General features: G+C 40.8%; 1 protein-coding gene across 1 annotated transcript in view; it reads left to right on the top strand.

The window, feature by feature from the left end:
- Positions 1-3,800: 3,800 nt before the first annotated feature.
- ABL1 (ABL proto-oncogene 1, non-receptor tyrosine kinase) overlaps positions 3,801-26,322 on the top strand; it is a 119,001-nt gene continuing 96,479 nt past the window's right edge. Inside the window, exon 1 of the mRNA XM_054007539.1 lies at positions 3,801-5,622. Within this exon, the coding sequence (XP_053863514.1) occupies positions 5,487-5,622 (136 nt within the window). The 5' untranslated portion in view covers positions 3,801-5,486. The remainder of the gene's footprint in view (positions 5,623-26,322) is intronic.

Below are 26,322 nucleotides of genomic sequence, written 5' to 3'. Positions count from 1 at the left end.
ATACTGATATTGAAAATCCTCAGCTGAGTCCTTTCCTGCAGGAGCCTTTGCTCCAAGACTTTCCATGGGAACCAGAAATATGCCTCAATTTGCCTTCCATCTCCTTCACGTTGCCCCCTGCAGTTGCCTTTGACTGAGCACTAGGTGGCAGTTTCCACTCAAGTTTGCAGAATTTCAGCCTGCTGCACTAAGCTTTCTATTGCATCTTCCAGCTCACAGCTGTTAAAGGAGTATGTTGCCTGTTCCATGTAACGCACGCCATGCAGCAAGGCCCAGGAACCTTGAGCGACCAGAGCTACTATCTGCAGCTGAGGTTTGAGAACATTTCCTACTACACGCTGCGGCAAACACATCGTCAAGCTGGGGAAAAAAGTCTGGAGAGATTACCTCCTTAAAAGCTGCAGCCTGTGAATGATGCAGGCACCTCTGCCATTCCAAGTATTCATGGAGAAAAACAACCCAAGAAGACTTAACCACAGGGGTGTCCTTACACCGTTACCCTGCGCATGTTAGAATTGGTTAGCAGCATTTCTGTTCCTTGTATGATAGCAGATTATATTTTTTTACCCAAGTCACTGAGTCAAGATTTTGTTTGTTGCTGGAGGGAGGGAGTTGGGGGATTTTTTGCCCAGCTTTAGTACGTAGCTTTCAAATGCTTTTGGGTGTGGAGCAATATAAGTAGCAAGACAGTATTCAGCAATGGTTCCTGCTTTCCAAGGGGATTGACTCAAGTAAAAGGAGGCCATGTGAATTACCCACATTCTACCCTGTATCCTTATCTAGTCTCTCTGCTTTTAAACCACATTCAGCACCTTAACCTGGTTTAAAAGTGGGCTTAGGGATGAAATTACTGCTCTTCCCTGCCTCCCAGGAGGGTTGGGTCAGCTGACATCCAGACATGGCTTGATTGGAAATTATGTGAATGTAAAATATTGCCATGTTTCTGGACCTCTGGCAACCTCACACTACACCCCGTAATGGTTCTTTGAGGGAGGGGGAGTGCAGATGGGTTTAAGCCTTTCTTGAAAGTGGTTTAGCTAATCTGGTTGAAGGATGTGAGAGAAACCAATTTCCAAATGAGATTAGTGCCAGTGGAGACTGACTTGCTTGGCTTGAATTTAGAGCTCAGGACTATCTTTCTACTGTAACCAGGGGACCTCCTCTTGTCACCAGCAGGCTCGGGTTCAGGAATGGAGGAAGCAAGGAGCATGTGATGCCTCTTCTTGAATGGCTCTCTAATCAAAATGGCCCATGTTCAGGCTCAATTTTCAGAGGAAGAACAAAGAAGGGCATCTATCTAACAGAAAATGTGCAATGTCTTTGCCTGCATGTTATAAGACCATGTTCCATGCTCCAGTTTGTCTTTCACCAGCCCCATCTTCCTCTCACATGCCTATGTGGGTCACACAGGTTGATATGCATGGATCTACAGCCAGAGATGGGTGAGAAGTTAGTTCAAAATCCAGCCTGTCTGTTTCAGATCTGAGCTTTTTGTTTCCTTTTGGTTTTAGCAGAGGAAGTTTCTAGCTCTTAGTGAGATTCCTTGGACATGTCAATCAGGTGAAGGTGTGTGAACATATCAATTACTATGAAGCCAAGTAACTAACCCAGTGGTCTTGTTGGTCAGGGGCCTCTGAACAGAAGCATGAGCACAGGTAAGGGGCTATTTCCTTTCATGTGTTCTAAGAAATATAATCGGATATTTTTCTAAATGGCCGCTAGAGGTCTCCAGTGGTCTATGCAAATCCTGCTAGTGCACCAACCCACAACTAAACCTTGAAGGCTATTTGCAAAGGGCATTTCTGGGGTTCACATAGTCTCTTTATTCAATTCCTGAACCGACATGTTCCCTTATCTGAGTAGGTCACTTTTGATTCCTGTCCTTCCCCATCACTTGCACTGAGAGGGAGATGAACCTAGGCTGGCATTTTCAAAAGAGTCTGAGGTTGTTAGGTGCCCAACTCCCATTAAAATGGGGTACCACCAACTCCCTTAGGCACAATTGAAAATCCCAGCCTTCGTGGGACGAGGATCCATCACTGTCTTCTCATGAAGTACCATGAGTCTGCCCTGTCGGCTACCCTGGGGGATGGGCAAAGAGTTTAAAACTCGGAGCGGATTGTTTCAGAGACTTGGCAATCTTTAAGCGCTGTCGCTGTGCTTGTCCCTCTCTGAAACAGAGATGGAGCAGTCCCTGCCCCAAGGAGTTGACAGTCTAAATGACTGAAATAGCCAACAACAGGATTGATATATTCTGCAAACAGCATTGAAAAATAGATTGGCTTAAGGGGATCAGCTGGATGGCTGCATTCAGAGAATGCTGCCAGGTTCCTGAACTTGTGCTTTTGGAAAAGAAACCTCAAGCTTGCAGCCCATCCTCTGGGAAGAGCAAATAAGCAGCAGTGAGATAAGAGAAATAATCCCATGCAGGACTTCATTGACATCTCTAAATCAAGGGAGGAAAGCTCATGTTGCCAGATGCCCAAGACAGAATTACAGGGAACAATGGGTAGAATGTGGTGGGATACAATGGAATTTGTTGGTACATGGTAGACAACATAGATGGGGTTAGTCATTTTACAGAGTCAGTTGTAACCTAATGGGAGAAGGTGACATTTATGGCTTGTCTACACAGGGAAGTTGTCCCAGAATGAAGTAGAAGGTGAATTTAAAACAGGATAGCTATTCTGCAGTAACTTCCTGTATGGATGTTCTTTTTCCTTGAAATATAAGAATGTCTTTTCCTGGTTTAGCTTAATCCACTTCCAAAATGGACTATGCTAAATCAGAAGAAGGCAATCTTTTTCCAGCATAACAGTGTTCACAGGGGGAGTTCTTCTGGAATAGTTTATTCTGCGATAGTTGTTCTGGTCAATTTCCCCATGTAGACAAGTCCTTTGAGGGAGTAGTGAGCCAGTGAGTACGATGGGTCAGATGAAAGATTCAACCTGGGGAGCAGTCTGAGTGAGAATTGCCAGGAGGAGTGGAGTTGCATGGGGTTGCCTGGAGGAGCAGACAGGAACAGCATTGAGTGAGTAGACATAGAGAACAGTGGGCACCATTGAAAACAAATGATCATTACTGCTTATGTAATTAAGTTTATTGTAATTAGGCCCACTCAGTGGGCCTGATCCTGTGCAGTGCCAAGTACTCTCTGAGAGCAATGTCAACAACCGCTTGGTGTACTGCGCCCCTGGCAGGATCAGGCCACAAGACTTGGAAATGCTGCAGAAATCTCAGTGGCCACATACCCTAATGTGGTAAATGTCTTCCATGGCACGCACCTGGGTAAGTATAATGTCAGAGAGGAAGGCTCAGAGTAGGTCTGTAAGGAGGTGTCTGGCAAGCAGGAGCCCACCGTTGTGCTGGGCACTGTGTGAGCACATAGCAAAAGTCCTTGCCCCACACATCTTACAATCTAATCCCCCCGCCAGCCAAAGGGGGAAAGGAAGGAAGTGGTATTGTCCCTATTCTACAGGTGGGGAAACAGAGGCACGGGATAGTTTGACATGCACTTGCTCAAGGTCCCATAGGAATGGTAAAGTGGTGGTGGTGAGGGGTCACTCCCACTAGAGACCCCCTCCCCAAACTGAGGGGGGACTGTCAGACAATTGGGGACAGTTCCTCCCTAACGCCTCTGGTCTCTCCCCCTCCCCCTTCTGTTACCTCCTCCCCTTCCCCACTTCTCTCACCCCTCCTCCCCTTCCTTCGCCCCGCCCCTTCCCTGCCCCGCCCCCGCCCGCTGCGTGCCCCGCCCCTCGCAGCCTCGCTCGGGCGCCAGCAGGTCCCCGTCATGGCCGCCGTGTGCCGCGGGCTCCTCTCCCCCTGACCGAGCCGGGAGCGGAACCCCCCTCCCCCCCGCCCGGTGCCGGTGAGAGCCCCGCGGCGGCGAGCCGGCCGGGAGGCGGCAGGAGGCAGAGGCGGCGGCTGGCCGGAGGCAGGGCGGGGATGTGACTGGCCGGGGGGAGCCGGGGAGCTGGGAACTCGCAGCCGCCCCAGGGGGGGGGCCCGGCCCCTTAGCCCGCCTCACCCATCAGTGCCCCCGCTCCCCCCCAGACGGCAGCCCTGCCCCCATCCCTCTGGGGTCCCCTCCCCCCAGACTGGGGCTTAAACCCTGCCCTGCCCTCCACCCCAAGGGGCTTCCTCCCTCCTCAGACTAGGCCTTGACCCCCCGCTTTGATTCCTCTCTGTCCCCCCCCCCCCGGGGTGTTTGATCTCCCCTCTCCCCCACCAGCGCTGAGCGTCCTCTTTCTTTCCTCCCCTCACCCCAGACTAGGGTTTGACACCCTCTCCCCGAGGTTTCTGCCCCTTGTCGTATTGGAGTTCCTCCCCACACCATTATTCTGGCCCCTGGGACCATTCAGGGCATGTGGGGATTAGGGTTCTTGGCCTCTCTAATTCCCTTGCCAAGATTTGGGATGATCAGAAGCCATAGCCTTGCTATAACTCACCAAGCAGGCCTTTCAAAGTGTTAAGCTCCCCAATTGGGATGAAGCCTGCCTGGTCACCTCAGCTTGACCTTTTCTGGCTACTGTGCAGAAACCTTCCTCCTGGAGAGCATCACTGGACTAACGGCGCTTTCCTGCCACCAGCATCGAATGGCCTGAGTAGAGTGGCATCTATGTCCTTCATGAAACAATAAGGAACAAGCCAGGGTTGGCTTCTCTGCCTTATAAGCAGCAAGCTGGTGCAGATGGGTAATTCGTTAACCATGTTATCGTGATGATTGTTATTGCTTCTGCTCCAAAATGATCCTGAAGTGCCCAATCACCTGCTTCACTTTACCCAGAGCGTCGGAGAGGTAGCAGTGGTAAGAGTGGCAGAAAACTTATTCTCGGAGAAGGCAGATCTGTTGGGCTTGGATGACTGCAAGTTTCACTGAAACATCCACCTCACTCAAAAGTCATTATGGATCCTCAAAGACTTTGAACTGTCTGCACCTTGTTTGGAAATCTAAAATGACTCTAACACACTTGACTCTCTCTGACTTTAGTAATACTTGAAGCCAAATCACTGGCTTTTTGGCCTTTCTTAACTAAGTGCTATGCAAAAGAAAAGGAAAAAAAGAAACCTTGACACTGATTGCAATGGGAATGACTATTTCCTGCCTGGGTGACCCTATATGTGGTTTTCTTATTGGTAAGATGAACTAGTTCCCATTTACTCAGTGGAAGACTCCTTACAGACAAGAACTTGAAACGTTGGTAACACTTGTTGTAGCTGCTAAGTAAATGGAACGTCTTATAACTCACAGCTTTGCATAAAGCCACCTGAAGAGTCTTGTTGCAGTTTTTAAAGTGTAGAAAGAATTTGTGCAGCTGACTGAACTCTCTGCTTAAAGTGATCAGTTTGCTGATTCAGTAAACGCAACAAACGCACACGTCTAAAATATTATTTTACTTCCAAATTCTCCGCCAACCTGGAAGATCAGGGATCTCCGTCTCCACACCCTTCTTGTCCCGGGAAAGATTGCCTCTCGTTACTTTATGGGGCAGCAGCCTGGAAAAGTTCTTGGGGACCAGAGGAGGCCAAGTCTGCCTGCCCTGCACTTTATCAAAGGAGCAGGGAAGAAAGAATCATCTAGGCATGGAGGCCCACATTGCAATGTCTTCGTGGAACATGGTAGGTGTTTTGATTGGTGCCCCGTTTGATTTGTAGTTAGCCTGCAAATTAGTGTTTTGTTAAATTGTATGAAATGGTTTTAAAAAGAAGGGTATTAGCTGTTGTGTCTTTCCTCTTCTGCTCCCTAAGGTTGCTGGTGACCCCTCTGTATGATCAGCTGGTAAGATGTTGCTGTTTCCCAGTTTTGTGAAACCCCAGTGGGCATTCTTATATAGCTAACTGCAGGGAAAGCAACTTCTTCATAATGTTATCCAGGGCAGACATTTTTAGAAACTTTTTTTTTTTATTTTAAATCCTTTGAATTTTGTTTGTGAACAATTTGGACCAATTGACTCTAGTGAGGATGCTATGCTTAATGTCATGACTAATCTTTTTTGCATCTATTTAAAGGGCAACTGAAATATCACGCTTCTGTTGAGACACTTGTATTTACTATAGTAGTAACACCCAAGACAAAGAGAACTGCTTTTTTTGTTTTTTACTTTGTGTATTTGACAACTTTTGTGGATGCTCAGTTTCATTGTGCTCCTAGGTAGCCGGTGAGGCCTGTATTATGATGCTCATGGAAGCAGAATTGTTAGCCTGTGTGAAGCACCTTGCAGGACTGGGAGCTTAGTGTCACCTTGTGTTTATGTGGGCCTTGCACCCAGTAACAGGGAACAGAGAAATGTGATTTTTAAAGCCTTCCCCCCCCCCCCCCCCCAAAAAAAAAAAAAAAAAAAAAGGGCAGTGGGTTTCAGGGCCTGTTTAAATGTATTTTTTAATTAGTTTTTTTAATTAGATTTCAAGCTATGGTTCCCTGTTTAAAAGACAGACACAGAAAGAAAAGTATGTTGCTGAAATGTTTTTTACTAAATCTCTATGCTGCACTTACTTTGAATTCAGAAGTTCTTCTGAGACAACATGCCACAAACTGCTTTCTTAGGCTTGAAAATATGATTCTGACCATGGCCATTTAGCATTTTGATTCCACTCAGAGTAACTTTATTCAGGCATGAAACAGACCAGTGTTTGTCATCTTTGGCCATTAGATAACTTTGAAAACTTTGCTTTCTCTGGGAACACAGTTAAATAGCAGGTGAAAAAGTTTATTAAAATAAATGTGCCTGAGACTTATTTTGTAAGGGGACTTAATTTGTGAAACTATTCTTCATCCTGAATTTCCCAGAGAGTCCAGGAAATTCAGTAGCATTCTTAGTATTATTTGCAGATGGATGCTGTAGAAGTTTTGAGTGTGTTAAAATAATCAATGATTAAAAATGATTTGTATTTCTCCCCTCTTCCCACACAATGTGTCCATGCAGTGATTGTTTGTAAAGTGAAGCTAATTCTTGGGAAGCTGGATGATAAGTCTATGACAGCTGTGGTATCAGTGGCATGTTCCCACTGCAGAAACACTCCAAACCAAGTATTTTATTAATTTTTAATCAAATATACACATCTGCCCCATCTCTGTTGCCTCTGTGCTTCTCTATACAGAGCTTCAAGCTTAGATGGGTTGGAGCGAGAAACAGAGCACTAAACTGCAAGTAACACAATATTCCAACCAAGTTTGGTGTTTTGATCTGGGAGACAAGGCAGAAATCCTGCTTTTTGATCATTTAACAGGAATAGACAGAAGGTAACTTTTTGTTAGGATGACATGAGGTCAGAAGAACCCAGCAGGTTTACAAGAAAAAAATATTGTCTATAATGGCAATACTCCATATGTCCACAAGAGACCTCAGTGTCTTGATTTAAAAAAAGAATACAACTTGAAAGGGAACCTCAAGACTATTACATCTGTTAAGGGGACTGCAAAAGTTCAGTCTCACTTATCCACATGAGGAAAAGCTTCTTCCCTTATAATCTCTCTGAGTATATGAAGTGGCTCTCAGTAGCACAGCTAATATTTAAGACTCTATTGCTGTTTCTAGTTATTCATCCCCGTTTTGGGCTTGGCATAAAAACATAGCTCGTGGCTGAAACCTTGCCTACAAAATCTTATCTTGGGAATGAATTATATGTAATTTAAAAAAAATAGTCTGGCTGTTTAGGTTGTGGAGAGGAAAAAATAGCTTCAGGTGCTCCCCGTCTCTCTAAAATTGCATATCAGTAGTTTTCTTGCCATGTAAAGAAAATAGTCCTTAATCTGTCTTTACAGCCTTTTTGGTATATGGACAGAGAATGATTCATATTTCATATCCTATTCATAAAGCTGCTGTGGCTCCTATCGTATAAAAACAAATTGGGATTCTTTTCAGGATTTTAAAATCTAATTGTTATGTAATTTCTCTTTAGTATTTTCATTATATGGTTTCCTGTAAGATCTAAATCAGTGTGTGCATGTTCTCTGCCATAGTGTGTGCACCAGCTTGTCCGCAGAAAGTCGGGTGTCTCGTTTTCTGTCAGATCTAATGCGTTTTTAAAGAAAAACTGAAGGCTGGGCTACCCAAGGAAGGTCTCACGGAAGGCACCTATGTCAGGAGATAGTTGAGAGAGGAGCAGCTGGAGTGGCTTGTCACCCTCAGCATTGTCCGTTTAAAAGAACATTATATTTGGCCTTGGCACAAAGGTGATCTACTGAACAATTTTTAATATTCTTTTTATAAATCTCTTAGCAAAGTCCATGTCAGTCTGTGTCTTTTAAAAATGATTCTGTCAGTCTTCAAGTTCCAAGGAAGGAAAGCTTATAAAAATAATTAATGGCAAAAATGCATTGATAGGTTTAACTCATAGAATGTCCCTAGGAGAGAGCAGAATCCCATTGAGTGGACATTATGTATGGGACATCTGTCACCCTTACGTCAAGTAGTGCCTTATTTAATAAGCTGTCCCATTGATTTCAGTGGAGCCACTTTCAGAGCTAAGTTCTATTTAATATAAGACTGACAGAATCACACCCATATGCAATGTTTAAAAAAAAATCTCAAATGCCTGAGTGTTCTGCACTGTTAGTTGGTTAGCAATGTGGTTAAAGTGTAAGTAATTTTGGATATCCACAATGTACATCAAAACAGCCTTCATGAGAGTAACTCCATTTTGTAGCTATTGTTAATTATATACTGCCAATAATGTCCTACATGCTCTCGATATGTAAAAAGACAAATCATCAGACCCTTGGACCCACTAATGTCCATCTGTTCTACTGGAGTGGTGCAAAGGGGCCTTAAATCTCCCCTAAGTGGGCAGTTGAAGCTTTTCCCACCATGGGGGAATCCTCAGCTGGTGTACAGCCATCAGAGCTTCTCACCTTTCCTTCTTCCCTCCCTGCCCCGATATCGGAGCTGTTCTGTGGGCTAGAGTTCATTGTGATCCTCACCAGCATAATGGCTTCTAGAGTGGGTAGTTCCAAGCCAGTTACAGCATCCCTTAGCGTACTTAAACTTGCACCATGGGCTACTTCAGTTCCTGGCCAGCCTAGGATTAGGGGAAGTGGAAAGGCCACCTGTACCTCTCCTCCTCATATGTTGAGCTTATGCTTCTTTCAACTGAGTATTGAGCCCAGGGTCACTCCCCTGAAGAGTGTACAATCCATGTCTGCTCTCTCTATTAAGAAAAGCTCATTCCTCTGAGGCATGCAGTATTTTGTACAAAATGGAACGACATATGGCTTTTTTAGCATTGTAAGACAGTTGTACATAATAAAACAACCATATTATATTAAGTACAAATGACAGTTAATGGAATGCTAAAGCACTCATGTAAAAAAAAATGCAAAATTGAAGTTCTCATAATAATCTTGCCCTTTTTGCACTCATGGAGCCTTCATTTACCCTTGGTCTACAGTTGCTCAGCTCCTTTTCAAACTAACTGAAGTGCGAGTGCATATCTGAGGGCAGAACTACACCCACAGAATATTAAAATATACATTTGGGTTAGTAATAAAAATCCATATGTATGATGGGTGGAACTTAACCTTATTATGAGACCTTTAACCTTTGTATTGTTTTACTTGAGTGTAATGTAAGATTATTAATTTTAATTAGTATATATTTTTGGATTTAATTCCCTTGTTTTTTCCCCGAAGGCTAACGCTACACACTTTTTATTAATAAATGCTAGGATACAAAGAGATACTTCATTTTTGTTAGTATCTTTACACCTTGCCCAGAAACTTACATTGAACAAGTGCTTATGGGACTTCCATGTTTTCCTGTTCATGCAAGTAGAAGACTTCCATGCACTTAGGTAGCTTAAAGTCTACTTAACAGCAGTTTGAAATCTACTAGACTTGTGAGATAGTAGTTAATTTCCAATTGCTATTGGGAAAGTCCTGCAGTGCAGTGACCATGCATGGTTGTGCTTCATGAGCCTTCTTTGCTGCAAGGCTCATTTAGAAGTAATTGAAACTAAGGGTGGGGGGTGGGGAGAGGCAATGGTGGGGAACTCCCAAAGGAGCCCTGAATCTGAGACTTTCTCTTCTGTCCTTCACCTCATTTTAAGTATATAAAGAGCTCCCTGGTAGACAAGAATTAAACCTGGGCTCATGATTTTTTCATTACCTTTCATGTTACAAATCTGTGATTTATTTTCTACCTCTGACGTATCCTGTAGTTAATGCAAACATGTTATAAAACTGAGCCTGCCTGTTTAACCCCCCCGGTTTGTGTTGAGGGAGAGGGTTTTATCTGAAAGGGAGGTAGGAGGGAAGAAACATTTTTAGTCAGTATTGCTTTATTGTGCTAAAAGGGCTTTTCACCTCATTTCATCTATGAGCTTTCTTTCAAATATCTGTTGACTATACTTGGGAAACTGAATATGAAATGAGCTCATACAAGAATTAAGTGTTTCACGTCCTCTGGTAGTAGTAAAATATGCTGTCCTCTTTTCCAAGACTGGACAATGAAAACGTGGGAAGGTAATCTACAAGAGTTCTTTCTAAATAAAGAGGTGAGCTGGTGGAACCTGTAGTTTTTTTTTATTTGCTGAGATTGTGGAAAAGACAGGTGGGAAAGCAGAGTGTTATAGAATCTTTGCTGCTGGGTCTGGGCTCTTGTTACAAGAGAGCACAGAGAGTGTTCCTTGGTATTTTAATCAGGAAACCAACCACCCTACTAGCTGGACCTATAGCACACGTTCACAGAAGGCATCCAGGGAGAGATCTGTCATGGAAAACTGCCATAAAAATTCATAAAAACTCTTTCAAAAGGATGATATCAATTTAAACAAAATTCTTGTTACTGATAACATTGCTTGTATTTTTAATAGTCGTTCAGCTTTAGTAATCTGACTTCTTTTATACCACTTAGGCTGTTTACATTTTATATTTCACTCAGTGGTGGGCCATGAAAATGAGCTAGTTCCTCCTTCAGTGTTTGGTGGGTTGACTCAGCATATCACTAGCTGCTGTGCTACATTTAGAGTCTGCATTGGTTATGTTCTGATTTTACAGGAGATATATTGACCTCTTGTTTTGCCATGTAGAAAAAAAGGCGTGATTTTGAGGTGTACAATTATTATCATAAAACTCATTAAAGTTAATATTGAGGCTATTGTAGAGAGAGAATGAACTTTCAGAGGCCAGGTGGTTCAGATCAGGCAGTGATCAAACAATTATATAAGCCCTTGGCGGTACATTCTAGGCAGTACATCCTTCATCCTAATAATTCATTGGGCTGTAATGGAATGACTAATCCTTTTCCTGAGCAAAAGCTATTCTGTTTTGCAGACTAACTAATCTCCAAGAAGTTGCTATGTTTAAGCAGTTTGTCTCTATCATGATGAATAGGTAGTAGTTGCCAGCATGCTAGACTTTCATTAATAGATTGTGCTGATTCTGCATTCTTTTTATGTACCTTTTGTCATAAAAATCTTGTGGGAGAAGATCAGTATGGGATGGCAGGAGAAGGCTGCAGATCATTAGAATGGGAATTAATGTATGTAAGAGATCATTTTACCCACTGCATTTCAGAATATGCCAAAACAAACTTTTAGTATTTTAAATGGCAAAGTTAAAGCTTAAGCTTTTACATTAGGGAGGCAGCATGATCCAGTGGATAGAGCATAGCACAGGTCTGGTGGCTTCCTGTCCAATGTTCCTGACTCTGCAACTGACATGCTTTGTACTTTGGCAAATCACTTTCACCTGTTTCCCTTGCACCTTCTGTCTGTTTTGTCTATTTAAACAGTCAGCTTGTTGGGGCAAAGATTCTCTCTCTCTCTCTCTCTAAGCTGCACAGAGCTTTTTGCCAGACGCTGGGAATGGGCGACATCGGATGGATCACTTGATGATTACCTGTTCTGTTCATTCCCTGTGAGGCACCTGGCATTGGCCACTGTTGGAAGACAGGATACTGGACTAGATGGACCTTTGGTCAGACCCAGTATGGCTGTTCTTACAGTGCCTAGAAAAATGGGTCCTCAATCTCAGTTGGGCCTTTAGGCACTATTGTAATACAAATAAGAATAGATTGCAGCTGCTGCAATCACTACCACTACTATTGTATAATCATGTTAAACTTATCACTTGTGAATGTAAACATAACTCCTTTTTAGTTGACTTCAGATAATCTAAATGTGTATCTGGAACAATAACACTTCAATTTTCAATAGCAGACCTGTGCTAACTGAATATTCAATGAGTGGTAAATTGATAAATCTGAAGCCTTGAATTACAGTATTGTTGACTCATAATTTTTAAATCTCACTACTGTTTGTAGAATGTTGCTGCAGTCATGTGGATATACTCCAAACGTGTAGCATTATAGGATTTAAAGTATTTAGTGTGATGCCAATGACATTAGCCTGTGTTCACAATGTTTCTTCTACACAGTGTTGTGATTGGTTTGTTAACTTTTGCTTCTGTCTGTATGAATGTAGTAAAAGGCCAAATATACTCTTGAAAATAGGAATTTTTTTAGAATTACTTACTGTTTCATATATCTTGCGCTTTCCATATTTTCTGGCCTGCATTTTATGTACTATACCTATTGGTATCATTATAAAGAGAGCCACTGTCTTCACCTAGTAGTGTTTTGTGATGCGGATTTACTGTTGCTGCGCAAGTCTTCTTCATGTGCATGCCAGATGTATTAAAAGATCTGTTGTGAATCACTGAGGAGTATTGCTGTAGAAATATAAAACCAATTTAAGCAGAAGTTACAAAGGGTTTTGTTGGATATTCTATCAAATCTTGTTTCTGTACTGATGGAACTCAAATTAAACTTGAACTGTAGGAGTCAGTCTGCTTATCAGTGCTTGCAGTTCGAGTTTAAAGGAAGGTGAAGGACTAAATATTGGACAGAAATATTAATCAGTGTCCAGAGAATTTTAGTGAACAAAGCTGCATAAAACCAAATTATGATCGCTCTTTCCTACTCTAGTTCAATTATTCTTCTTTAGCTACTGTATTTGGCCCCGGTTCTGTTCTTAAATGCTCAGTGTGAGTTTTGTTGAAGTTGATAGGAGCTGCAGATACTGGAGGGCACCATTTGGTATAAATTGTCTAACATTGCTTAAGTTTCTCTTTTTTTTTTTTTACACTCTAGGAAGATTCCCTTATCCACATACTTAGTTTATCTGTCTAGAATGACATTCCCTGCTGTAATGACAGGTTTCAGAGTAGCAGCCGTGTTAGTCTGTATCCGCAAAAAGAACAGGAGTACTTGTGACACCTTAGAGACTAACAAATTTATTTGAGCATAAGCTTTCATGGGCTACAGCCCACTTCTTCGCATCTGCATCCGAAGAAGTGGGCTGTAGCCCACGAAAGCTTATGCTCAAATAAATTTGTTAGTCTCTAAGGTGCCACAAGTACTTCTGTTCTTATTCCCTGCTGTGTGTTTACTAGGAGTTCTAAATGCAAGTTTCCTTGAGATTTAGCCTTCGGTGCTGCCTAAAGTCTACAAAGTCAGGTCTGCCCATACCTTGCTTTGCTGTTCCCTTTCTAGGATGTCTGTCTTTATAGTTTCTTATTGTGTGTGTGGAAAGCATGATTCTGGTCTCTTACAGCAATTTAATTCCACTGTTTTAGTGGGGTTACTGCTAATTTACACAGAAGTAGGGGAGATCAGGATTCACCCAGGAATCTAAAGGCTAGCTGATCAGTATTGTAACATATCTCTGCTCTGTCATTTTTACTGAGTGTTGGATTTTCTTTGTAGGTTAATTACAAAGGCTTCTTTTAATTACTTGTATTAAAGAACCAGTGTTGCTGCATATGACTGTTTTGAGCAGTCATTTATCCATAAATGCAGGTGTGCTGATGCACTGCAGTGCATGTATATTCTGGTCTAACTTTTCTTCCTACCTTATCTCTGCCATGTCAACTAAAGCATTCTCCATATTTATGTTCAGGGACTTGAGTATGTCCAGTCTGCCTCTGAGTAAATTCCTCCTGTAAAATGCTTTCTCAGGCATCAGTAAAGCAAATCTTGTTAGCTCTGTTCTCTTAAAGCTCATCAAATAGTTTCTGTACTGAGCATTATTGTATTCTGGTTTGTGTTGCATATTTACATAAGGGACAAAATAATGTGAGCATTACATATGATTCAGGCAGTGCTGAATTTCATGTGACCACTTCCCTTTAATAGTACATGCTAAAAATTTTTTGGGGGGGATACTGAAGTTTGATAAAATGCAGGAATTCCCCCTTCCCTGCCGTATATTTCCTGTGTGTGTCAGATTTTTATCACAATTGGGAGTGTGAAGGGAACTGCTGTGCATGCTCCCTGTATTTCCTGTCATATAAACACTATCCAGGAAGAAGCTTTATTTACTGTACCCATCCACCATCTAAAGTGCTGAAGTCAAAAACCATCTATTAACTTAGCACTGTCAACTGTTGCAGTACAGTGTAACCACTAGTCTGATCAGCTCCTGATTTGCAAAGAAAGATAGAAACTGGCACAGCTGTTGTAGAAATTGCTAAAACTTTTAATCACTGGTAATTCCTTGTCTATATCGAGAACAAATACTGCTATTTTTCAAGCATTTGGGAGTGTCAGTGGTAGATGGCTGAAGATATAAAACTAACTTGGAAGTCATTCAGATTTCCTGAAAATATTTCTCTTTGTTTGTTGAAACGTCATGTTTTCAAAAGGCCATCTCTACTGACTGCTAGATATGTTTAATGACCCACTAAGATGCTATGTGTTATGTTCTTGATCTCATCAGTTTCTCTCTTATAACTGCAGCAATTGTCAGTGAGGATATGCTGTAGAAAACTCAACTACAGGTGTTACTTTTTTATTTAATCTATTGTGACATTTTTGAAATGAACCTTGAGAAATTTTAAAACCTAGCCACTAGATGTCTTCTCTGGATCTTGAATAGTATTGTAGTTGGAACACTTTCTGTTCTGATAAAATGGTCTGTAGCCCTTTAATGAGAGGTATATGCCAAAGGTGGTATCAAAAACTAATGGTAAGATCTGGGGGCAGAAGTGACAACCCTAAGTGAGAAGATGGTGAGCAATCAGGTCTTTTAAATTAAACACTATTATTAAAAAGTTGCTAAAATAATATTGTAGCACTATTGATCTTAAAGTCTTATACAAGAATTACTTTTAAAGCCCATAATCCTGACTGGTTTGAGGCCTTCTTTCTGATGATGCATCTCTCTTTGACATCCCTTGCACTAAGGGATTGAACTGTTGCATTTTAGGTTGTAAGGTGATGGTGCTTTTTCACATATCATAAGGATTTTGGGGGGGGAGCATGGGAGCACAGCATTCATTTTGGTCTACACTTCCTTGCTTTAAACAGTAGAAACACAATTTTGAAAATATTTTTTCAGCACTGTCTTCAGTTTGTTATTGCTACCTCCTGCCTAGCGTCTCGTCTCCCCATCCTATTCAATTGAGCCACATTATTTGACTTTTAAAATATTGTGCCTGTTTCAGTATTGTTTCATGTTGTTTGTATTGTATTTTAGATTGTTTTTAACTCCTTTGAGGAAGTTAAAAACAACTCTTTTGAGGAAAGCAGCTTTGTAAATATTTTTGTAATAATATGTATGTTTAGAAACTTCAACAATTCCGAAGACTTAAACTTTTGTCTGTAAGTGGGATTCATGGGGGTTATCTGGGGAGCACAATTCAACCCATTGTATTAATATTGTCTTAAAGTCAGAAGTCTGATCATAGGTAGGTAAAGGGACAGTGAAGATATTGTGGGGTTTTACTCTTATTAGTGTTGTTTTATGGACTTAAAAAATTAAACTCTGTAGCCTGGTAATATCCCCATCTTAGTGAAGTTTTTTTTTTTGGAGAGATAATAGTTATGAAAAAGATGAATGCATCTAGCAATGTAGTTTGGGCTACAAATATGCATTCTCGAATGTGTTTGTGTGTTGTTTTTCTAACTGTAAGCCTTCTGCATATCCTCTGTAAGGCTGTCCAGGTATAAAGTTGTTTTAAAACTGTACATTCCAGGTTAGTGAGAGTGATTGCAATGGCTGTTAGAGAAAGCAATGTGTATTTTATCTGGGTATGTTTAATGTTTGCAAACAGCTTTGGAATGCTCCAGTGAAAAGTACTAAATTAAATGTGAAACTATTATTTCTGTTAAGATATAGATAATTTGACAGAGGCCAGTGAGTAAACTCAAGGTTCTCTCCATTCTAACCTTTATGTAATGATGACTCTTGGTGGATCCTACTAAATGCAATTTCTGTGTACCTTTTATGGTATTACCAACTGTACAGTTATTTGTAGGGAGTGAGAAAAGCTCTTTGGGCAAGGATCATCTCTGTTATGTGTTTGAACAATATGTAGCACAAGGGGGATGGAGCCTCTAGGTACTAGCATAATTCAAATAATAATTACCCCTACAATACGAAAGGCATGATCATATATGTCACTTTAGATGTTCCTTACACCTGTATATGCCACATCTGTGAGGAAAAATGTATATTGGTAGAGCCATAGTGCTCCATTTTTGACTCAGACCTCTTTCCAGGTCCTCGCATCCAGGCTATATCAATACCTTGCCAATTCTTTCTATGTAACGTGTCTAAGAGATGGCTTGCATCTTGTTTACTGCGGCATCCTTCTCTCTAGCCTTGACAAATGCAATCTTGCTCCCCTCATATTCTTTCAGAATGCTATTGCAATGATGATTTTCCTAACCCGTCGCTTTGATCCTGTTACGCCTCTCTTTAAATCCCTCCACTGGCTCTCCTTTCTCTGTCACATCAAACATAAGCTGTTAGTATTAATTTTCGAGGCCTTTCACGGTGAATTCCCACCCTACCTATCATCTCTCATTCGCTATACAGTTGATTCTCCCCTCTGATCCAGGGGTGCCAACCTCCACTCTCCATTTGTTTCTGTCAAATACCTTCATGCTTTTTTCCCATGCTGTCCAACATGCTTGGGCGTGCTCCATACATATTTGCAAAGCTACCTCATTGTCTATCTTCAGATTCCAGAGACCAATGGGTATAATGCTGACCAGTATTGTCTCATTGTTTACTTATACTTCCCCATCTGTCTCTGAGACAAGGTGGATGAGGTAATATCTTTTATTGGACCAGCTTCTGTTGGTAAAAGAGACAAACTGTTGAGCTACAGCTGTTGTCTTATAGTTAGACTGTCCCTGCCCTAAGGGGCTAACAATCTTTCTCGTGTCTGTTTGTACAGCACCTAGCACAATCTGGTCCACAAGTAGGACTCCTAGATGGTGCGGTAATACTGCTACTGCCGATAATAATGAAAACTACTCTGGAATTTGTTGACCAGCATAGTTAAGTCCTTAGAGAAAAAGACTATCTCATTTTGCCCTGCTTTGTCTCTGGATCAGAGCTGAAGCAGCAAGGTATTCTTTGAGGATTGGGATGATGTAGTAGTTCCTTTGTTGTTTTCCTTGTGGCTTTCTGCATTAGAATTCACAAATTTAATCTGTGGATTCTGTCTGAACCTGCAGCAGAAATAGGTCTGGAAGAGACCACAGAGTGCTAAAGCCTATTGGACTGGTTAGCAAAATATACAGTGTTAATAACATTTTTTTATTTAAGTAGGTAATCTTCTGAGCCATGCAGAGGGCAGATTAGAATAATAATGGTTGGATTTTTGGAGGCAACTGCTAGCTTTAAACACTTTAATCATTTTGGTTGCTGTAATTAGCAATTGCTTCTGCAAAGCACAGGCATCATGCATTTCAGCTGAATAACTGCTGTGGTGGTGATAAGCAGACATCACTTGATGGTACTTGGGAACTTCAAAGAGGAGGATAATGGCTTTGCCTAGCTCTGGGTAAGAACACAGAACTTGAACATTAAATATAAGTGAACTCAACACTGTTTAATATCAGGTAAGGACTCAAAGAAGCTAAAGATGCTATATTCAGTTTAATGTAGTAAATAATGTAAGTAAAGTGAGAACCATTAACAGTGTTTAGTTCTGTTTTCTTCCCAGTAGATCAGTGTTAAAACATTTTGGTCCAGTTCACATTATTTAGCCTTACCTAATAACAAAGGCGTTAAGAATGCACAGGTCAAGGTAAAGCCTGCTGTTGCTCTCTGGCTCAGACAGCCCTGTAATGTGCAGCATTTCCAAATTAGGAAGTGGTGGGCCTTAGCAGGACCTTTGAACCTGATGATCTGAAGGCCCTGGAATGATGCACATATCATGGATGCTAGTTGGGTTTGAATCATCCTGTAGTAAGGATGCCTCATCATCCTAACCTTAGTGAGTCATGGAAGAGATGATGGAACATGGTCTGTCTATTGATAAAGCACAGATTTTGTGGCTGAAATGTTGAAATTATGAGTGAACTGCAGTTGTAATAACTGTATCGTGGATTATTTGGAGTGCATGGGATTGATTGACATATTATAACCATTCTACTATTAAGCGGCTTTAGATGGTTCCCTGGGATGTCACCGTTTTTAAACTCGGGCAGTAAAAGACAACATTTGTATGGCTATGGTGCTTTCATCCACTAAAGTTGTTTCTAAACGTTGATGCAGGTTGTGAAATGCTCCCCCTAGGCAAATGGAGCCCTTTGGGGAGAGCGACTAAGGACTATAGCAAATCAGACAGGCATTTTAGGTTTCAATTATTAACACAGTACATTTTTATGACTCTGAAATTGAAATTGCTAGCAGCTGAATTTTAAAAATGTACTACTTTGAAAAATTTTTGAGGCAAAATTGACCTGTTTAAAGTAAAGGAGCACCTGGCCACCTTGGAGACATTTTGCTGCAATCTTACAGTGTGATTGTGTGGTTTGAGTTCACCTTCCATTTACTTTGGTTTGTATGATGGCTCCATCCTGCACCCCAGCAACAATCCGAGTATACCAAGGTTATGCTTACATAACAAGTGGTGCTGCAAAACTATTGCAGCTTCCTTCTCAGCAGTGTGCTGTCAGAGCTATATCAAGCAAATAACTTTAGGTGAATTGAATTCCTTGATGCTTAAATCAAGAAGAACAAACAATAGGATTTATTAACTTTTTACAGAATGATGTTGAATGGGTAGTTACAAAAATGTGCCTCTTTGGACAAAAAAAATTGGAGGAGCGGATTCCATGTTTATTTAAAAACCCTTCCAACCCACCCATATGAATCTGATGCTTTATAAGTGAAGTACTGTTAGGCATGGGGAGAAGGCTCTGAGCAAGCATTTTCTACCCAACTCTCCGAGTGCACCTAATTCCTGACATGTTGTTCCCCTGTTATTCTAGTCTTGGGTTCACGATCTTGCAATGAGATCACATGAGTGCAGATTTCTGCCTGAGTACCTGTCCCATTAAAGTCATTGAGTCTCTGCTTGGGTGTGGGTTCTGCATGCATGTATTTCATTGCAGAACTAGGACGTTGGACCTCTCTTGAATGGAGACTGTCACTAGGGTGAAGCCAAATGCAACCCCTGATTCGAGAGACTAATGCATTTGATCCAGTTCACATCAAAGCTTCTCTATTGAGAGAATTATTATTTTAAATCATAGTCCTGTCTGAGCTATTTAAATAAGTTTAGTTTAGGAGCTTGACCCCTGATAGTACTTTACATAGAGCTGTAATGTTCAGGACTTTTCTGCAGAGCTGGTCTCCTGTTTCCTGCTGTGTGGGTGGTTATGAGCCATCCTGGATGATGGAGCTCCCTGTTATTTTGTTACGTTGTGTTCCACAAAAACGATGACAAGGTCCTTGATTCCTCCTTTCCCCTATTCCACCTACACTTTCCCTCCCACATCTGAGTCTTGCACACACTAGAAATGGAAATTCCTGCTTTGCGGAAAAAAATCACTTCCACATTCAACTGTTCCTTTCTTCACCTCAAGTTCTGCTTTTGAAATTGTTACTGCTCTTTTCAGCCTCTATCCTCTCCCCATTCTTTAAAAAAAAAAAAATGTCCTTGAATAGGTAAAATGTGCATATTGATGTTGAGAAGTTACAGTATTTTTGTAATGCAAGGAACTCAGCAGTGCTCAGTTGTTTCTGAAGTGATTAAGATTCCATGTCCCTGCTTGTGGTGGTAAGAAACACCAATACACACCCCAGAATGTTAATAAATGGCCCTGCCACAGGGATAAATATTGATTTTTAAAAGTAGAAAAAATCCTTTTCTTTCTAATCTCTCCTCAAAACGACTACTTCTACAAACTCTGCAATTCTGACCCTCCGATATATAAAGGGTGAAAAACAGTATGGCGGGTTGTACTTCCCCCGTACAGTATTCCATGTTGAATTCTCTGTTCCTCCCAGTGCACTTTGTGTTGTGTATTTAGATTGGAAGCTTTGTGGGATGTGTCGCATGTCTTTTATGAAGCTGAGCGTGTCAACACATAATAAATAGTAACATGGAAGGAAGTCATGGGCAGGTCTGTTGCTTTGATTTTCACAAAGAGAGCGCCAGCTTTGCCAGCCTGTAATGCTCTCACTAGGTGCCCCCCAATCTCCAACTATCCTTTTGCATAATGCATCCCATAATGCTTCACACTTGTCTTGCAGTTCCCTACCTCACATTATCTTTGTGCTAAAACTTTCTCTAGTCTCCATTTTCTCAAACTGCTGCTCCTGGAGCTACTTCTTCCCATCCTCCAATTTGGCTGCTCTTTCTAGGTTGACCAGTTACTTTCCTATTTTGTTCCTCCAGGTTAGTAAAATAGGAGTGGTGAAGGAACTGAAACCCCGTCTAGAAAAAAAAAAAATCTTAATTTTTTACTGTCTGCTGAAGATGATACTGATCTGCACTTACAGGTGACCTGCAAAGCATTTAAAAGGCAAATTGGGTGTGTGCTCTTTTTGTGCTGTTTTTAAGTTGCAAGAAGGCAGGCCTGAAAGGTGTGTTTTGTTATGTTCCCTTCCCTCTGCCCTCCCTGCTTATATTTTACGTTAAAAGTATCAGAAATGTGAACTCTGGTCTTCCCTGTTTTTTTTTTTTTTTTTTCTGGAGGCCTGTATGTCCCAAGGATGTATATTGTTAGATCTGACATCTTCATTAAAGGATTTGAGGGCATTGAATCTTTAATAGGCCTCGTTTCTCCAGAATATTAGTAATTGGACTTAAACAGATGTAAAGAAAAACTGATTTTAAATAGACTTGACTAAAAATCCCTCCCCCCTCTGTTGGTCAGCTTTCATTGTCTTGACTCTTGTATTGTATTGTCATCATTCCACAGTTTTCCAGTTACTGCAGTGTTTTTCAGGCTAGACAGGACCTGAATTTCCAATGTAAAAATGCCTCTTTTTTTTCCCCAGAAAAACCAACCATAAAGCTTTTCATACATCATCAAGAAGCCTCCCCCCCCCCCCAAAAAAAAAAAAAAAAAAGGAGAGGGGAGGCACAATTTTTTCCCTTTGCAAGTAACCTTTAAAGTTCCTGGGTGGATTTACTGAGTGCTGAATATAGGGTAGCAACCCACACCACTTCATTTGTTCTACCTTTGTTGTGACGAGGGAGCTAGTGACTTACTTATCCAGTCTTATTGCAAAGTCGTATATGAGATCTGGGTTGACTTTAGACAAGTCTACATACGTTTCTCCTGTTGGTCTACATCTTTCAGACTATTGGTCTGTGCAGGATGAAGTGGTTGTACTCTCAAGTTGCTGCTTCCTTAATTAACACACAACTCCAACAGGTTCCTTGTTTTTGGCCACTAGCTGAGTTCTTAGTGTGTATTTGTTACAATATGCAAGGTGTGTTACTTTTTATTTACAGGAAGTAAATTCTAAAGCGTACATATGACGCTAGCCTTCTGGTTCAGAGGTATTGATCAAAGTTTTCTTACCTTGTGTATGGTTGGATTATATTGTCTGGGTAAAGTTCAGAGTGAGTTAGATGGACTGAAAAATGTTGTGCTTCATAATCAAAAGCATAGTTTTGAAAACGTATATTTTTCTTTCAGATTGCAATTACAGTGGATGAGTCTTTGATTTCCACTTTGTTCTTGCCAGTTGTTGAGACTTGACCTAGAGTTCACTCGAAGGATGACAGTGTGATTGCAGCATTTTAATGTAGAACAAACACTTAGTGTTCCAGGACAGATACTACTTTTCTATTCAGTCTATTGATTTTTTACCAACAATAACCGAAATTGAAGAAGTGGTAGCACACACATCCAACCCTCACTCCCCCTTCTTCACCTGCTCAAACCAAAACAATAGAGAACAGAACGGGGGGTGGGGGGATGATGGGAAGGCACTGAATTGTAACTAATAAAATGTTAGGTGGTGACTTCAGAATGTGATCCTGAATATCATGGCTGTGCTTATCTGATCCAAAAATGCACTCTGGATGACCCTTGGACCTGTCCATCTTGTCGCTAGTATATAAATCATATTTTCATAAAATGCCATCTGAGTTAATGCTATCCATTCTTCCTTCCTAGGTGAATGTTTATCCTTCCAGTGTCATAAAATAATCCTTTCAGATGAGATCAAGCTTATCAGCCAGAATCCATGTTCAAAGGAAATGTCTTAAACATCAAAAAATGTATAGGAGGCCATCTTGTTCCTCTGGGCTTTGAGATTTTGGTTCATAGCTGTTGGTGTTTTTGTACCTCATGTCTAGGGACTTTTTATCTTCCTCTTCCTTCCTGTTCCAAGCAATTACCATTTATTTTTTATCTTCAAGCAGCAGCCTGTGGCAATAAATTTTAGGAAATTCCTTCCCACCCTTTATTAAGCTCTACATAATAGCTTCCGCTACTCACTCATACATTCATTAAGAAGAATTAAATGAGTGCTGGCGGCCATTAGCAGAGCTAATAACCTCTCCAAGGGAAGGTGCAGCAGATTGGAATAAATGAACAGGAGCAAAAACAAATGAAATAACTTTGTAGAATTATGCTAAACTAATTTTCTCCTTTTAAAAATGACTTATTTACGTGACTTTAGTGCTCGTGAAAGGAGAGAGATTGACAGTTCTCACAGACCAGAGTCCTCTTCATTAAATGGTCATGCAACAAGGCGGCTGCAGCAGCACTCGCTTACCCATGATGCCCTGTGCATAAACGTCAGACATGCCCTGAAGCGACCATCATTTGGGGTTAGAGGGCATTTTGGTCTGTTCCTACTCATTTGCCTCACTGCCAGCTGTCTCAGCAAGGGTGATGGTTGTGCTGGTGTATTTTGATGAAGACAGCTGTCTTGTAGGAACTGGACCGTGATCATCAGTTTATTTCACATCTGCTACAGACCAGACTTCAGATGATAGTGACATTTGATCTCTTCCCATCAGGGCTAGGTTCTAACTGATGAAGTAGAGATGAAAGACGGTGTATTCTGTTACCAACCCATTCCCTCCGCTCCCCCCTCCCCTTTTTTTTTTTTTTTTTGGTTCTAAAGCAAACTTGCTGTGAGCTTGGCTTACAAGGGATCTAAATACTTGCATTAAACCTTTTCTCTTTTAATTTATTTTGTTATGAGCATTTAAAAAAACCCCAAGATGATATTGGAAAACAATTTGTATAATGTATTTCTAAACTGGCAAAGCATCTAAACCAGGCCTACTATCACTACCAATGTTTACATATTAAAATATTGAAAATATCTTTTGCTGGAAGTTGTGGCTCTGTCGTACCCTCTGTTCACATTCTAAGGCCTGCTCCTCCAGTCTGATCCAGGCGGGTGGACTGTAGTCATTGGGGCTCTATGTGGATACAAAAGTCCATCCTCTTGGATCCCATTACAGGATTGGAACCCAAATGTGCATCGAATAAAAGCAAAAAAAATTAGCCTTTAATACAGCATTAAGATTGAAAAGTAAAACCATCAAAAGCCAGGAAATTCCTAAAGTTAAATTTCTACAGCAGTGTCAATTTAATCATGTTTGCTTATAAGGGTAGAGACTAAACAATGTATTACTGATGGTGGTTAACAGGCAGATTAGGACTAGTAAATACAACATGATGATGATGGAGTCTGATGTTGATTTCGACGTACAAGAATTCAGCAAACAGTGTTGCGTTCTGAATCAGCTGGACTGTGATTGGATTATAGTGTGAAAGGTGTGTGCAGTTCCAGTCCCACTCTCTCCTCCAGGCAAGTCACTTGCTATACTGGTGCAGAAATGCAACATACTGTGTGTGTACAATGCAATTTAAGTTAACATTGTGGCAAAAATCTTAAATTTTGGAATTTCCTGACTTTTGAGTGCTAGTTTTTTCAGATTTGACAATACATAAACATTAATTCAATTAGTGTATATTCGTAATATTAAACACTGATCCTGCATTGGAGAGCTTTGTTTCTGCATTGCTAAATTCCAGTGCACCTATAAGAGATACATTCTTTCTTTGAGGCTGCAAAGAGGAATAGAAAAATGAAGGTGCCAACTTTAAATTCTTACAACTTTAACTGCTGCAATTAATTTTTTTTCAACTTCTTCAGTTGTCTCAGTGAGGGGCTACAAAACTAGATTCATCCATTTGTGTTTGATGAGGGTGCAAACCTTTCTCCTGGGACCTGGGAGTAAAAGTGTGTATTTGGCACTCCTAGCCACAAAATGAATGTTGTTTAAAAAAAAAAAAAAGTCACTTGTGAACTGGGACAAAGCATGAGTAATTTTGTATTTAAAATAATCTGCCTAGGTCAGTTATGGACTAGCAGGAAAAGGGTTTAGAATAAAGATGGAAATCTCTTTGTTCATTTGTATTTTGCGGGCATAGGGAAGGAGATTAGTTGCTGACCTGCTACTTCAGTGTTTCATGTATTGTGTGGGTTTTTGTTTTTGTTTTGCTGTTAAGGATTCTGGGCCCCAACTTCTTTAAAGGAGCCAAGCTTCTTCATCTTGAATTGATTTCACATGGAGTTATGGGTGCTCTTCTATAAATGTCTTAGCCAGATCTTATTAAAATCAGCAGGAAATTTTTCCTTTGACTTCATTGAGCTTTGTATCAAGTGCTCTTTTTAGTTATTTGTGAGGGTGTTTAGAGCCTGGGGGGATACATTTTGTTTTAGATTGTCCTGAAATAAACTCAATCTTAAGAACAGTGGATGCAACCAATGACTATTTTACATGAATACAGGTGGAAACAGTCATGTATGGAGGGCACTGAAGTTTAATCTGTAAATATGACGGTTGGGCGTGGTAGTTCAAAGGACCACATGTTGTACAAGTTTGGATTTTTGTTGGAGCAATATTGATTTCATTTCACATTTGTTCAGGAGTCATTTGGTGCATGAGGACCTAACTCTGCCATGTTGTTTCAGTAAAATAATTCATAACTTTTTTACTAACCCTTATTTTAAACATAAAAAGTCTAGTAAATAGAAAAATGCTAAGACTTTCCAAATGGTGGTTTTTATGACTGTTGTTTCATAATGGAAAAGCTGACGGCCTTAATTCCATTTCATTGTTTCCTGGTTTTAGGGGTATAAATATCTTGATTCAGAAGTAATTCAGGTACCAAAGATGAGATTTTGTTGTTGAGGTTTTGTGTTTTCCGCTATAGTTATTTCTGATCTCATTTGAAGAACTCAGCAAGTTGAGAACAATGACACAATAATTGCTGCTATTGAGGGAGAGATGCAGTTTGAGGTTTCTACCTGGATCGCTACATTTGATTGATATTTTAATTTGTTTTTTTGGCAGATGAAAGATAATGAAAATCATCTTGTAGTTGGAGCAGTTGCAGCGGAGAATACGTAATTTTTTATTCCCTTCCCCCCACTTCCTAGTACATACAGTTTTCCTGCCTTAAGTGGCCTCATATAGCATTTCAATAATCTGTAGGACATTAATGTAGTTAACCTGTACAAGTAATTTTACTCTTCAATGCATTGTTAATATTTTCAAAGGTAGCTTACTCGGATCTCTGTGCCAAATGTATCTACAGATTTTCAGCTCTGTTATAAATTGAATTGGAGAGATGGTATGGAAACTTAATTTTAATGTATAAACGTGCACATTAGCTTGATCGTTTGTATCTCTTAAGTGACCTGATCACTTTTAATTGAAGAAGAGGGTGACTGGGGTTAAGGGATGGTTTCAGCTTTGAACGTTCTTTTTGTGTGTTGCCATATTAATATCACTTGCACAGAGTAGCCTCTAACCCTAACATTAAAGAAACCAGTATGTTGCTTAGCAGAGGAATAGGCACAAATGTTGGTGACAAACTGATGAATTCAGACCTGGTGACTTCTCTGTTTAGCAAACGGCAGCTTTGCTAATTCGTGTGAGCTTTGCAATCTTGGCTGGTGGTCAAGTCCTAGCACCTGAATTTGAGGCCTTGGCTACACTCGCGGATTCACAGCGCTGCCGCGGTACCGCTGTGAAGCGTGAGTGTAGTCGCGCCGCCAGCGCCACCTCTCCGAGGGGAGTAGCTTGCA

Source organism: Malaclemys terrapin, chromosome 17 (genome assembly GCF_027887155.1).
Source record: "Malaclemys terrapin pileata isolate rMalTer1 chromosome 17, rMalTer1.hap1, whole genome shotgun sequence".
NCBI lineage: Eukaryota > Metazoa > Chordata > Testudines > Emydidae > Malaclemys > Malaclemys terrapin.
Note: the sequence above shows the minus strand (reverse complement) of the source record. Positions and strands in the feature narration are given on the sequence as shown.